This window comes from Monodon monoceros, unplaced genomic scaffold (genome assembly GCF_005190385.1).
Source record: "Monodon monoceros isolate NGI ecotype Baffin Bay Population unplaced genomic scaffold, NGI_Narwhal_1 Super_Scaffold_19, whole genome shotgun sequence".
Lineage (NCBI taxonomy): Eukaryota > Metazoa > Chordata > Mammalia > Artiodactyla > Monodontidae > Monodon > Monodon monoceros.
The window spans coordinates 1,683,647-1,697,969 of NW_021703775.1; the positions used below are offsets into that span (position 1 = coordinate 1,683,647).

At 50.2% G+C, this 14,323-nt stretch overlaps 1 protein-coding gene across 1 annotated transcript; it reads right to left on the reverse strand.

Annotated features, from left to right (window-relative positions):
• Positions 1–6,145: 6,145 nt before the first annotated feature.
• On the reverse strand, positions 6,146–12,590 carry ECRG4 (ECRG4 augurin precursor). Its single transcript, XM_029231432.1, has 4 exons — positions 12,512–12,590; positions 10,597–10,644; positions 8,393–8,550; positions 6,146–6,304 (listed from the first exon to the last, which is right to left on the reverse strand). The coding sequence occupies exons 1-4, from the start codon at positions 12,588–12,590 to the stop codon at positions 6,146–6,148; spliced, it is 444 nt and encodes a 147-aa protein (XP_029087265.1).
• Between the last annotated feature and the right edge of the window lie 1,733 nt (positions 12,591–14,323).

Consider the following 14,323-nt stretch of genomic DNA (forward strand, 5'->3'; position numbering starts at 1 on the left):
GGGGTCCCTGTTTGGTAGACGCCCACCCCCCAGCCCTGGCCCCTGAACCTTAGGCCACTAGCAACAAGAGATCCAAGTGCTGGCTGGAAGAATCCAACTCAGGCTTAACGTGTGCAGCAACGAAGACCCAACACAGCCAAAAATAAAAATAAATAAATTTAAAAAACCCAAAAAACAGCTCCAAAGAAAATGAGTACATCATGGTTAGAAATTACATGACATCAAGCAGGTGAGACGCCATGAGTGAGAAGCAAAGGGTGGCAGCTAGAAATAGAGCCGCAAAGACTTCAGATGGTGGAAATAAAGTTTAACACCTTTAAGGAAATGAAAGGGAAACTTGAGAATCTGAACAGGTAAAAAGACATAACTAAGCACATTTGAAAAAGGGAAAATAGTGAAATGTATACACCTGAATAAAGTTCAAGAAATAATAGGATGGGGAAGAGGTAACACTCAAAGAAATACAATTTTCCAAATTTGTTGAAAGACACCAACCCTCAGGTTACAAAGCCCAGCAAGCCCCAAGCAGTATAAATATATAGACACAGATGTAAGTAACAAAGGTGGGTCTGTTATAAAAGACAGCTGGAGAGGACGGTGTCCCCTCCCCACAAGAAAGACAGGTTATAGCGAAAGCCTTCACATCAACAGTGGAAACCACAAGGCTATATGACAGCATCTTCAAAGTGCTGACTAACTCAACCAAGAATTCCATACCGAGTAAAACAAGGCAAAGTGAAACTTGGGAGTTTACCATCAAGGGACCCTCACTAAACGGATTCTGGAGGATGGAATTAAAGGCCAAAGGAAAATGAGCTCAGAGTGTGGTCTGAGTCTGAAGGAGAAATAGTGAACCAAGTGGATGTGTGACATCTAATCAAACCAGCAACTATAAATGAAACAACGGTAACTTATGGGGAAATAAAGCAGACTAGATTTTAAATGCCAAGTTATTGGAGGTTATAAATTGGGAGGGGAGGTTGCAGAATCAAGTATTTTGGGGTCCTTGTACTGTCCAGGAGAAGACTATGGCTACTGATGACTGGTAACTTGTTAAGTATGGATTAAATGGGCAAACACTAATAGAACAGACCCAGTGTAACCTTCAAAGGAGGTGAAAGGAAAAGAATAAGTGAAGGAAAACGGTCCAAATGAAGGCAAGAGAAGAGGAAAAGGGGGAGAGGAACACGTAAAACGGGACAAGTCAAAATTCAAAATGCGATGTTAGAGATAAAACCAAATCACAAGGGACTTCCCTAGAGGTCCAGTGGTTGAGACTTTGCCTTCCAATGCAGGGGGTGCAGGTTCAATCCCTCGCCAGGAAACTAAGATTCCCGCATGCCGCATGGCCAAAAAACCAGAACATAAAACATAAGCAATATTGTAGAAAATTCAAAAAACACTTTAAAAATGGTCCACAACAACAACAACAACAAAATCTTTAAAAAAAAAAAAAAAAAAAGAAACCAAATCATAAATCACAATACGTGTAAGTGGACTAAATTCTCCTGTTCAGACCTTAAGAATTATACCCTATTTTAAAAACAAAACAAATGTCAGCTATGTACTCTTTGCAAAAAACACACCTAAAGCACGAAGATAAAAGGCCCAACTATGGAAAAGACAGACCAGGCAATTAGTAACCAACAGGAGGCAAAATATAGTCATATTAACAGCAAAGGAGAATCAGGCAAAAGCATCATTAGAAATAAGGAAATTTGCTGCCTAACAGTAAGTGATTCCATTCACTGGGAAAATGTATCGATTCTAGATGTGTGTCCCATGTGAATTTGTGTATAGCCTCGTGTGAAGCCAGACTGACAGCATTAAAGGAAAAACTTGTCAAATCCATTGTCATAGTGGATTTTAACACACTTATCAGTAATCGGTAGATCAAATGAACCAAGAAAATTAGTAAGAAAATAGAATATGTGAACAGTGTGACAATCGGGCTTGAGCTAATGCATTTGACTGCATCTGATGTCTGGAAAAGACACATTTCTTTCAGGCACACATGAACACGTACCGCTTTGGCAGATGCTCAGATGTAAAGCTGGCCTCAGTATACTTCAAAGAATTATGATCGGACTCCATTGTTTAAAAACCACAATGCAATTAAGTTAGAAAACAAAGCCAATAAGATAATTAGAAAAATTCATTCACTTGGAAATTTAGTAACACTTGTAATCGACTCATGGGTCAAAGGAGAAATTATCATTGAAATTAGACAAATTCATCATCTAACTTTTCACATCAAACTCATGGGATACAATTCTTGAAAGGAAACTTAGAATAGTAAGAATTTGCCTTTGAAAAAAATAAGGCTCAAAACTGAGCTAAGATCTAACATAAATCAAAGACCCACAGATGCAGAAGGAAGGAAATTAAGAGAACAGAAATTTATGAAATAGAGAAGCACATCAACAAGGCAAAAACTACATGTTTGAAAAGACAAGATTCATTTTTTTTAAAGGCACAAATGAAATGGAGTGAAAAAAATAACTACAGATGTTACAGAGAAAAAAAGATAAGAAGATACTAAGATCAACTCTCAACACACTTCAAGTTTTCATATGATCGATGACTATTGAGAAAGATAGAATTTAGCGAAACAGATTCAAGGAGAGAAACGAAGCCAGAATAATCATTTACCAGTAAAAGAAATGCATTCAATGGTCAAAAATTTTACCATGAAGAAAACACCACATGCAAATGGCTTTATCAGAATGCTCCCAAACATTCAGGAAACAGATAATTCCACTCTTACATGAAGAAATAGTAAACAATTCATTTGAAGAAGACATTATAAACTGGACACCCAAACTGCCCAAAACGGAATGGGAAAGAAAACTACAGCCCAATCTTCCTCACGAAAACAGATGCAAAAATTCTGAACAAATATTATCCAACCAGATCCAACAATGAAAAAAAAATCATGATCCAGTTAGTTTTTATTCCAGGAATGAGGCTGATTAATGTTAAAATGTGTTACTAGAACCGTTGTTAATTACCAGATTTAAAAGGATATGTTATCTCAAATATAAAGAAACTAGAATTCAGTATCCATATATGACATTTAAAATTTTTCTTAGCATATTTTTAAAAGAATAGTAATTTCCTTAACTTGACAAAAGACATCGACCAAGAACATCTAGCAGACATACTTTATGGAGAAGCAGGGCAACATCTAAGATGAGGAATAGAGTGAAGACGTCCTTCCCAGCACGCCCGCCCCGCCTCCCCCTCAACACTGCACTGGGCTTTGCGCCAGCCCCAGAGTAGTTAAGGAAAAGAAGCAAAAGGGTTTTGTTTTTTTTTTTTTGCGGTACGAGGGCCTCTCCCGTTGCGGAGCACAGGCTCCGGACGCGCAGGCTCAGCGGCCATGGCTCACGGGCCCAGCCGCTCCGCGGCATGTGGGATCTTCCTGGACCGGGGCACGAACCCGTGTCCCCTGCATCGGCAGGCGGACTCTCAACCACTGCGCCACCAGGGAAGCCCAAAACAAAAGTTTTAGTGTAACTCTGGTACTCAAGCTCATACTGCTCGCCACAGGACAGGCCAATAATCGAGAGACGAGTTGTTGGGCAAAGAATAACGACTTCCTTCAAAGAGCCCCCAAACCCAGAAGACGACAGGCTCATGCCCCAAAGAACCCTCTTGCTGAGTCAGAATTCAGGCTCCTTTTATACTAAAAGGGGCGGGACTAAAGCCAAGCACTTCCTGGTTCCCGTCAGCCTCCGGAGGGGAGGTGTTAATTTCTCCCTCCTGCAGCCATTCACAGGTGGGCCTGCTCAGGAGGTTTCCTGGGAGCTAAACACAGGTATTTTAGCTGAATGCTCATTACCTGGGAGGCAGGGGTCCCAGAGATGGGCCGTTATGGAGAATTTAAGCTTATAGGCAGCCTCGCCTTAGTGATTAACTGGTAACAGGATACAGAGGTTCTTCCCGATTACCGTTACCCACTGTCAACGTCCAGTCCACAGTCTTGTGGGAAGAGGCACAAAGGCTGCCCGGGCTATTTCCTACTGAACGGGGGCGATGGCTATTCTTTAGAATGTTTAGTTGGTAGTAAACATTCCCCATTTTTGGAGACAGAAATTCAAGATAAAACACAAACAGCACATACAAGTGCTAGCCTTCAGAGAAGCAAACGAACCAGTTCACAAATCGGGTCAAAGTCCAACAACTCTTTCCTCTCTCCAACAGGGTACACCCCACTCCAATACGAAACAAACTGGCTTATTCCAGAGAAAAAGCCCCAAACGGAGAGGAATAAAGTTCCCGGCTGTACACACCGGAGCCACTTACCCTACCGTACGGAGACTGTCGGCTCCCAGATGATTCCTTCCTTCCACTGCCAAGCGCTGGGGCGGCCGGTGCTGCTTCAGAGAACTTTGAAGGCAGATCCCCAGGACAAGGGGTCCCGGCAGCTGCTAGGGTCTTACCCCAGAATTCCCCAACCAGGGCTGGCAGGCCACGAGCAGCAAGGCTCCTGGGTGGCTTCATCAAAATTTGTTACCAAGTCCAAGCTTGTACTGCTCGCCACACGACAGGCTAATAAATTGAGAGCCGAGCTGCTGGGGCAAAGAAGAGTGAGTTTACCTGGGAAGCCAGCAGAGCAAGACGGGGGGCCGGACGCCCAAAGAACCGTCTTGCTGAGTCAGCATTCAGGCTCCTTTTATACCAAAAGGGGCGGGACTAAAGCCAAGCACTTCCTGGTTCCCGTCAGCCTCCGGAGGGGAGGTGTTAATTTATCCCTCAAGCAGTCATTCACAGGTGGGCCTGCTCAGGAGGTTTCCTGGGAGCTAAACACAGGTATTTTCGCTGAATGCTCATTTACCTTAATCTCTTGGAGGCAAGGGTCCGAGATGGGCCATTGTGTGCAATTTAAGCTTATAGGCAACGTCCCTTTAGTGATTAACTTGTAATAGAATGCAAAATGTTCTTCCCTATTATAACTCTATGTTATATTAAAAGGTAAAGTAGTACAACTGATGTGGAAAACGTGTGGTGATTTCTCAAAAAATTAAACAGAGTTACCGTATGATCTAATAATTCCACTTCTGGTGTATCCCCAAAAGAATTGAACGTGGGGACATGAAGAGATGTTTACAGACCCACTGAACTATACATCTAAAAATGCTTAAAATGATGGATTTTATGTTGTGTATATTTTACCACAAAGTTTTAAAAGTTGTAAGGATTCCAAAGGATTGTCCACAAACACTGGTCTCCTGATGCTGGTAGGTACTTCTCACCAAACCCAGGGGGTTATCACCTGCAGCTTGTGAATGAGGATGTGTTTCAGAGACTATATGCAAAATCACGTATCATTTTTCTGAGAAAGCTTCCATCAGGCTGTCAGAGGGTCTGTGACCCACACGAGTTCAAGAGCCATTCTGCGGGCCCCTCCCCTCTGCAGGTGTCACCTCCCCACTTCCCCCCCTCCCTCTACCCACCCCCAGGGCACTTTTCTCTTTCATTCACTCAGATTGTTTAAACATGATGCAATGTATATTCTTAAATCTTTCTTGAGCTCATTAGACGAGGTTTAATTTTTTTAAGACAAGTGAGGCTCTGAAATCAACCAAACTTGAGTGTTTTTTCTATTACCCTTTTTTTCCTGCCTGACAATATCAAACAGGTCCACCTCTGGCTCGGGATGTGGCACAGCAAATTTGCAAACCCATGTGGATCCTCAATCCTCCAAACCGTGTTCTGTGACCTTAAATAATTTCCAGCTAAATTTTCTTGCTGTTTTTTTAATTTTTAATTTGGCATTTAGTGTGGACTGAATTCTAATACATTGAAGACACCTGCTCGGTCCCATGGCCTGGGGTGGTGGGAATTCTTAGCAGAGGGGAGGTGCCTCTGAGAAGTTGCTTCAACCTCAGACACGTGCAGGGAAGGAAAACTCTCGCCAGCTCAAGTTTCATCCAAATGAACTCTGAGACCTTTTAACAAAATGCTTTTATTTCTATTTTTTAATGAAATGCATTGTTAGGTACTTGCATGAAATCTCGAAGGGCATTTACGTTCTTTGCTTTAACTCTTCCTTTGTGGCCACAGAAAGCGGGTAGGAAAGATGAGCCGAGACCAGGCGCAGCAGACACAGGCCGGGCATTGTGCGGCCTGTGAGTGACGGTCAGTAGTCGTCGTAGTTGACGCTGGCTCCGTGCCTGAAGCCATGGGGGCTCCGGGGACCGATCGCAGCGTCCTCGTCGTAGTGGCGCTGGTGGTAATCGTAGTAGTCGTGCCCATTCCGACCTCTGTTTAGCCAATAGGTGATGTCATCCTCAAATTTCTGGAGGAAAAGAGGATGAGAGGGGATGAACTCAAGGACACCGTTTCCCAGAGCACATCTTACAGACGCTGTTTCTCTGGGATTTTTCTTCAACGATGAACAACCCCTCCTAAGAATAACTCCTGCCACAAGGACCTACTGTACTTGTGGGAGGAATTATATTCCATATCTTGTAATAACTTATAATGGAAAAGAATCTGAAAAAGAATATATGTATAACTGAATCACTTTGCTGTACACCCGAAACTAACACAACATTGTAAATCAACTCTACTTCAATAGAAAACAATAAATAATCAGTTTTTTTAAAAAAATAACTTCTGGCTACAGCATCCCTGGGCCAGAGGTCAATACTAACCAGATGGAGAACACTGCTGAAAACTTTTTCTCCCAAAGGAGTACAACCCCTACCCTTGAACACGTCTGTCTGTGAGTTCTAAATATACCCCAGACTTCAACATTTTTCTCTTTTTCAGTAAAGAAAATGGACATCTGCCCAATACAGTAACAGCCGGGCCTGTCCCCAGGCGCCGGGTATCCGATGTGGCAGACGCCGACCCCCTCCCCGTCCCACCTGGGCTGCTGCGCGGGCTGCGGGCTTCGTAAACGCGGTGCGTGAAACCACAGTGCAGCCTTGGGGCAGGGAATTTGGACACGTCTGGTGATGACACTCTCGCCCCTGTTGTGTTGCTCAGACAGGCCTGGATGCAGTGATTCAGGCCACAAACGCTTACCACGTGGCCACGATTCAACCCTCATCCCCGGCTACTCACTGGGCCTGGGGCTGCAGCCTCCTCTGACCCTCCCCCAGGCCCTGCCTTGAAAAGGAGACAGCTGGTTTGTCTCACAATGCTGCAGATTTTCCCACAGTGAAGCAGTCTCGTTCCTTGGTTTTTCTCATTTTATAATCTTGTTGGAGGGTTTGGCTTAACATACTTTTTTTCCAAAAATTTTTAAAAATATTTTATGAATACAGAAATAATGCAGGGCTTCCCTGGTGGCGCAGTGGTGGAGAGTCCGCCTGCCGATGCAGGGGACGCGGGTTCGTGCTCCGGGTCTGGGAAGATCCCACGTGCCGCGGAGCGGCTGGGCCCGTGAGCCGTGGCCACTGAGCCTGCGCGTCCGGAGCCTGTGCTCCGCAACGGGAGAGGCTACTACAACAGTGAGAGGCCTGTGTACCGCAAAAAAAAAAAAAAAAAGATGTTTCTGAAGAGTTTAATTTTGTTCGCCTCTTGCAGTATTTTGTATACACCCTCCATTCACAATGTGAGCCATGAGCCCGTTTGGAAAAACCCTTCCAGCTGCCCCGTGGGATATGCCACCCTCCATCCACTCCCCGGCTGGGGCGGTGAGCTGTGGTCTCCACATCAGGACTCACTCAGCACAGCCCCGTCCATCACCCTGCAGACTCGCTCCGGGGCAGCAGAATCTCACACCTTAACTCCGCCGCTGGCTGACCTGTACCTGGTCCCCGGCTGGGAGTCGGTGATGAAAAACAGTCTTTTTCCTTAATCTGGTGAATATGTCCACTCGTGCTACCTGGACACATGAACTGAACCGTACTTCCTGCAAATGCACTGACAAATTTTCCCAAAAACATCTGCAAAGACCCGTCTCTCTTTAAAGGTCGCTTTGCATCTCTTTCCATTGTCCTCATAGGTCTTTGCATCGATCTTGCTGTTTCTGACGTTTTTCTGAGGCAAAGTTGAAAATGTTTCAGGAGGTGGTGAGTTATTATTAAGGACGCCCAGGCAAAACTGACCAGATACATTAAAAGAGTCCCTAAGAAAACCAGATTCTCGATGAATTTGAGTCCCAGCTGCTTTGGGCGGGGACGTCTCTGGAACTCTGCTTCCAAAACCTGATGGGAGAGATTCCCATTTGGGCATACTGGGATGGAAAATTCCAGCTAATGCCCTTACGCCTGACGATCATGTGGTCCAATACCTGGCAGCTCTTGACACAGAATGGGGGCTCTGACTTCAGGGCAGATAACAGAGCTTAATTCTCTGTGCCCGTTTCCCCAAAGCAGGCCTCCCCACCCCCATCCTGCCCGGCGGGAAGCCAGGCTCCAGCCAGAACACCCACCGCTTCGTCGAAGCCCAAGTACAGGAAGTGCTGGTACCACTGCTGCACCTCGGGCCGCGTGCGGTCCCACAGCTGCCGCTTGAGCCGCCCCGGGCTGCTCAGGAACTCCTTGGCTCTGCTCTCCTGGACGGCCACCGGGGTCGTAGCGGAGGCAGGGGCTGAAACGAGGGGTTCCCCACCTGCAAGTACAGAGAATGAGTTCTTTCCTCCTTGGGGTGAATTGCTCTTCTCCATCGCCCTCCCCGTCCCCACCTGGCAGGAGGTGGCCTTAACTGGCATATCCTCCCTGCAGGGCGCGGGTACTGTGCGGGCTCCCGCCGTCTGTCCCGGCCTCCGGGGTAGCGAGCCCTCCTGTCCAGGCACAGCCACGTAACAGGCCCAGGGCGGGAACCGAACTCAGCTCCGCCTCTGCAGCCCCTCACCAGGCCCAGACCCCGGGCCCCAGGCCCTGGTGCTCCCCCTGGGCTCTGCCGCGGGGAAACCGTCCGGTGTCCAGTGCCGCTGGCTGCGTGTGCCTTGTCTGCACAAACACGAGCATGCTGGGATTGCTTAGGGGGCCAGGGAGAAAGAGCTGGAGCAAGGGTCTGAGCAGGCCGGCCAGCGAGCCCAGCGGAGCAGCGAGTCCTCAAGTCAGGCTGCAGGGTGACCATGAACGCTTCGACTGCCTCTTGATGGGGGTGACCCTTGCTTTCCCACGGCTTCCCCATACGCCTTTCCATCGCGGGCTCAGCTTCAGAAAAGGCCCCGCTTCGGCAGACGTGCTCGGGGAAGTGCTGTGTCGCTGGGCCGGCCCTGCTGCCCGGCTCTGAGCCTCTGTGCCCTGATCTGCAACACGGGACTGATGGGCCCGCTTCCCGTTATGGAGGCTGCGCAGGAAAAGGCAGTCAAATGCCCTGTGTCCCTTGGTCACGTGGATAAAGATCAGGCAGCACGTTTGTGTTTTCACCTCCTGTTCACCTGTACATCTCCCTCAGGGCCTGTTACACTGTTCTGTACACAGTAGGTGCTCAATGTGTGTTTCTTGGCTTGAGCTGAACAAAAGCTGAGGATGTACACGGAGGAGTCATGATCATCTCGGCCGTTTGCTCTCCAGTCCCCCTTAGACAGGTGGCCCAGCCAGGGCCCCCGTCACCCCTGGTGTCCCTGGGAGATGGCTGTCCAGCACAGGGAGGGGAGGGGCCATCTGAGGGGCCTGGGAGGTCGGGGGTGGACCGGGGCCTTGGGAGCAGCTGGAAGAGCCGGGGAAGATGCTGGCAGCTCCCCCAGGAGCGCCCCCCCGAGAGGGGCCGTGTGTGCTCAACAGGTGTGTGTGTGTGGGGGGGTGTCCCCGTGGGGCCACCTGGGAAGCAGGTGCATAAGCGCTGGCGCCCCCCATTGGGGAGCGGACTTCAGCCTCCTGGAGCCCCCGTTAATCCAGGGGAAAGAATAAGTAGTCAAAAATTCACCTCAGAAGTGTAGTCTTGGGAGGAGATATGGGGATGTATGTAGACGCAGAGCTGATTCACTTTGTTATACAGCAGAAACTAACACACCATTGTAAAGAAATTATATTCCAATAAAGATGTGAAAAAAAATGTAGTCTTCATTCTAAGAGATAGATAACTGGCTAATTTCCAGGTGAAGACGAAAGTTCTGCGGGAGAATGGCTTTCACAAGCCCACACAATGATCGAACTGTTTACAGCGGGCCCGAACTCACCTGTGTGGCTCCCAGACAGTTCTGTTTCTATGACATTTTGCTGCGTTACCATATCTATCGGAGGCCGGTTCTTCACAACAGGTGTCAGTAACGAAATGGTCTTTCTGTCTAACCCTCCCCCAAGAGCTAGTTGGATACGGAGGACGCCCACAGTACCACTCTGTGCTGCCCCGGAACTGAGGTTGTATGTGCCCTCAATCCAGGTACGTGCTCTAAGGGGCATCACGATTCTAAAGTAAACAGCCTTCAATTAACACTACAGCTCTGTTCCTTTTATTTCTGAGTCCACACTGACAGCTGTCAGAAAAGCATTAACTGGCAATAATATTTACCTGATGAAATACCTCACCACATCCCCACAGGACGAGCCCTTCAGATCTGTTAACCTTCTACGGAGTAAACACTTTTGATTTTCCAAACACAAGCCTCAGGTGAGCACATCAACATCGCCGTTTCATTGCAGCCTGGTTAAGAATGCATCCCTTATCTGTGTGGGCTATATTTACCTTCCCCTTTCTGAGGCATCAGCTTGAGTTTGTTTCCACTTATGCCGCCTAAAGGAATGAAAATGGAAATCATTTCAGGGTTGCACTGTGCCCTTAAATTTCTCACATGCAAAAATCCACATTGGAAAAAAATCACTTCATACCCCTATGTTGCTTTAGCAACTTGGTAGTATTACATTATTTAATGCTTGTTGCATTTCCTGTTGTGTAGAAAAAGCAATTCAGGCTGCCTGTGGCTCAAACTAGTGACAAGGACCATGGCCGAGCAGGGCACTTTGAGCTACTTGAGACCATCTGAGCTGTTCTCTAGGAAAAGTGACGTTGTCCTTTGAGCCCTTCTGTCATAATATTCGGGCAGCCACCTGTCATATGCATCTGCCTGCAGACTTAACTTTTCATGGTACAGTCGATCAACTAGTGCCCCCCCAAATTCATACGCACCCAGAACTTCCAAATGTGAACTTATCTGGAAACAGCATCTTTGCAGACGTAATGAGTTAAGGACCTCGAGGTGATATGATGCCGGGTTTAGGGTGGGCTCTAAATCCAGTGACCGGTGGTGTCCTTATAAGAGGAGGTGAGGCCACAGGGAAGGCAGCCGTGGGAAGACGGAGGCAGAGGTGGAGGTTCTCCACCACAAGTCAAGGCATGGGGCTTAGTGCTCTAAAAGCTCAGCCCCGTTTTGTAACTTGCCCTGATTGTCTTAAAATCAGGCATTATTTGTACCATTTATTGTTGTTTTTATTCAGATCTAAAAGCGTTTCTACACTCTACAAAACGATTTTCATTTGGTGTCCTAAGAACTTTCACATTCCAGCTCAATGATGATAATATTTTAACTGATTCCTATCGCTGCATTCTCGGTATAAACGAAATAAAATACAAGCTCTGAAAAGGACTAGCTTATAGCCGATGCCCACTTGCTGTATTCAGATGTGCTTCTTAAAATGGGAGGAACAAAGAGGGAGGTGATAAAGCACGCGATGAGGAGTGATGGACTGGCCCCCCAGTGGTCCTAGATTAGAACAGCCGTCACCCTCCCCCCCCGCCCCCCCCAAGGCCCCTGCTGCCCCCCCCCCCCGCCCGCGCTGAACATCCAAAACGCCGAAGCTGAGCACCAAGGGGGTCCTGCCTTTCCACCCCACCGTGCGGCTGCTTTGCGGTGGAAGATGCACCAGCCTCAGGGTGTTGGGCAAGTCACCTCCCGCCCTCCAGCCTCAGCAACTTCGCCATAGACCTGGGGTCATTGACCCCTGCCTCTCAGAGCCCCGAGCCTCAGCGGCGCCCCTTGCCGGCATGAGCCGGGAAGGACGGTAGGAGGGGAGGTGCACTGTCAGGGCAAAACCTCTGATTTCAGGTCGCCCTTCTGCGGTGGGGATGTGGGCTCCCCAGGGTTCAAAAGTCCACACCCCGAACCCGCCGCATTTACGGCGTGTGTGTGAATGCGCGCATTCTGTAGGGAACCGGGATTTTCAACCCATTCACGGAGGGCTCCAAGAAGCCGAGAAAGTTAAGCCTTTCTCGCTTGAGAACTTTTCCCCAGCTGGGAGGTGAGGCCCGCTCGCAGCTCTGCAGACCTGGAACTTGACCGAGCCAAAGCGCTGGGAACGGAAGGCCTGGTAAGCACTCCGGGGATGGCCCTTCGGCTCCGCTCAGCCCTGGGCGCACCACCCGCCTACAGCGCCCACCGCGCCCGGCGCTTCGCGTTCAGCCCGAGGCTTCTCCGCCTCCTTTTCCAAGCTTGCCGCGCACATCCGAGCCCCTGCCCTTGACCCAAGCACGCCACTTCCCACCGCGCAAGGGCAGAACCCAGGACCCCCTGTCAAACCTTGGCCCTTGCCCGGGCTCAGGATGGACGCCTAGCCCCCACGCCCTCACCGAGCCTCTCCCCGGCGCCCTGGCATCGCCCCCTTACCTGGGCCCACGCACAGCAGCAGGAGCAGAGCCAGCGCTGGCATGACCAGGGCGGCGGGCCGCGCGGAGGAGGCGGCCATGGCTGCAGAGTGCGCTGGAGGGAGATGCGGGCGCCTCGGCTGCCGCTGCGCGGGGAGGGTCAGGCGCGGAGGCACCAGGCGTGGGGGACTGCGCCCGGGAGGACCGCGCATAGGGGTACTGGGCGGGCGGTCCCTGCGTCCCTGCCGGGGCGGGACCCGCCGGGCGGGCGCTGTGCCTTGAGGTCCCGGGCCAAGCGTCCGTGCCAAGCCACCGCGCCCCTCTCTCCGGCCGCGGCTCCTCCAAGCCCACGGGGGGTCCGGGTGCGGGGGCCGCCAAGGACCGCAGGCGAGGGGCAAGCGAGGTCCAGCCGCTCCGGGAGGGGCCGCGGCATCCAGAGAGGGGAGGCCTCCGCCCGGGAAGGCCTGAGGATGCTGTGCCGGATCCCCGCTCAGGCCGCCGGGTCTCGCGCCTACCTGCCCCCCTCCGGTTCGCAGTCCCACTCCCCTCCGCGCCGTGCGCCCCGGCCTCCCCAGCCCGCTCCCTCCCGCGCAGGCCTTTGGAATGTCCTGGATTACAGATGCCTTTGGCAGTTCCGTGCTTCGTGCTGTTTTGAACGTCTCCACACTCTGGGTTCAGAGCTGCGTTCCAGGAAAATATCTCACTCCAGACGACCCCGATAGACGAGGCTTTTCTTTTTCTTTTTATTTTTTTGTGGTACACCGGCCTCTCACTGCTGCGGCCTCTCCCATTGCAGAGCACAGGCTCCGGACGCGCAGGCTCAGCGGCCATGGCTCAGGGGCCCAGTCGCTCCGCGGCATGTGGGATCTTCCCGGACCGGGGCACGAACCCGTGTCCCCTGCATCGGTAGGCGGACTCTCAACCACTGCGCCACCAGAGAAGCCCAGACGAGGCTTTTAGTAACCAGGATGCCGGTGAGCCCATTTGGTATTCTCAGGACGTATTTCCCCCTCGTGCGCCCCGGATCCACGCACACTGAAGCGGTACCGCCGTGAGGCCCCGCGAGAACCGAGCGTGCCTTCCCGGGCCCCGGGCCTGTTCGCACACGAGGACTCCTCGCAGGCAGGGCGGCTGCTGAGAACTAACCTCTCTAGGCCTGTCTGCACCGCGGCCGCTTCCCTTTTTAAACCTTTGCACCCTGACCCAGCTCTCCGCGTGATACGGCTGGCGCTCTGCAGAAAGAAGCGCGTTTACGCTGAGCCAGCAAAGACCAAAGGACCAAAGGGAAGGCGAGAAGGGGCTCTGAGAGAATCCCAAGCCTTGGGCTCACAGGCTTCAAGAGGCGCCAGAGAGAATCCGGAAGGTAACCTCATACTTGCAATGCTGGCAGGGAAGTGCTCATAAACCCCGGGGAGCTGAGATAGGATGAGAAAAAGCAAAGCAGTACCTGTCCCTCTGCCCAAGGACAAGAACGTTTATCGCGAGGAGGAAGACCCAAGCAAAGGACTGGCTTCGAACAGGCGTTGAAGATATTAACCGTAATCTCTCCCTTATCTTGCGGGGGTCTCCCGGCGCAATCCAATCTCCGACAGCATTTGCTTCTCCTGTAACACTGAAATTCTCCTCTTAACCAGGGTCTGTCTGATCTGAACCCAGTCGTGTTGCCCGTAAGGACAGCAGCCATCTCCTTGAGTTTTCTTTTTCCCTCTGGTGGAAACAGGCCTTAATTTCACACCCTCCCAGTGACAGTTAAAAGGCACGTGGCGATTTTATTTTTTGTTAATTCCAAGATTCCGAGAGGGGAAGAAAAGTCTGCTTTAATCAGCTCATGCAG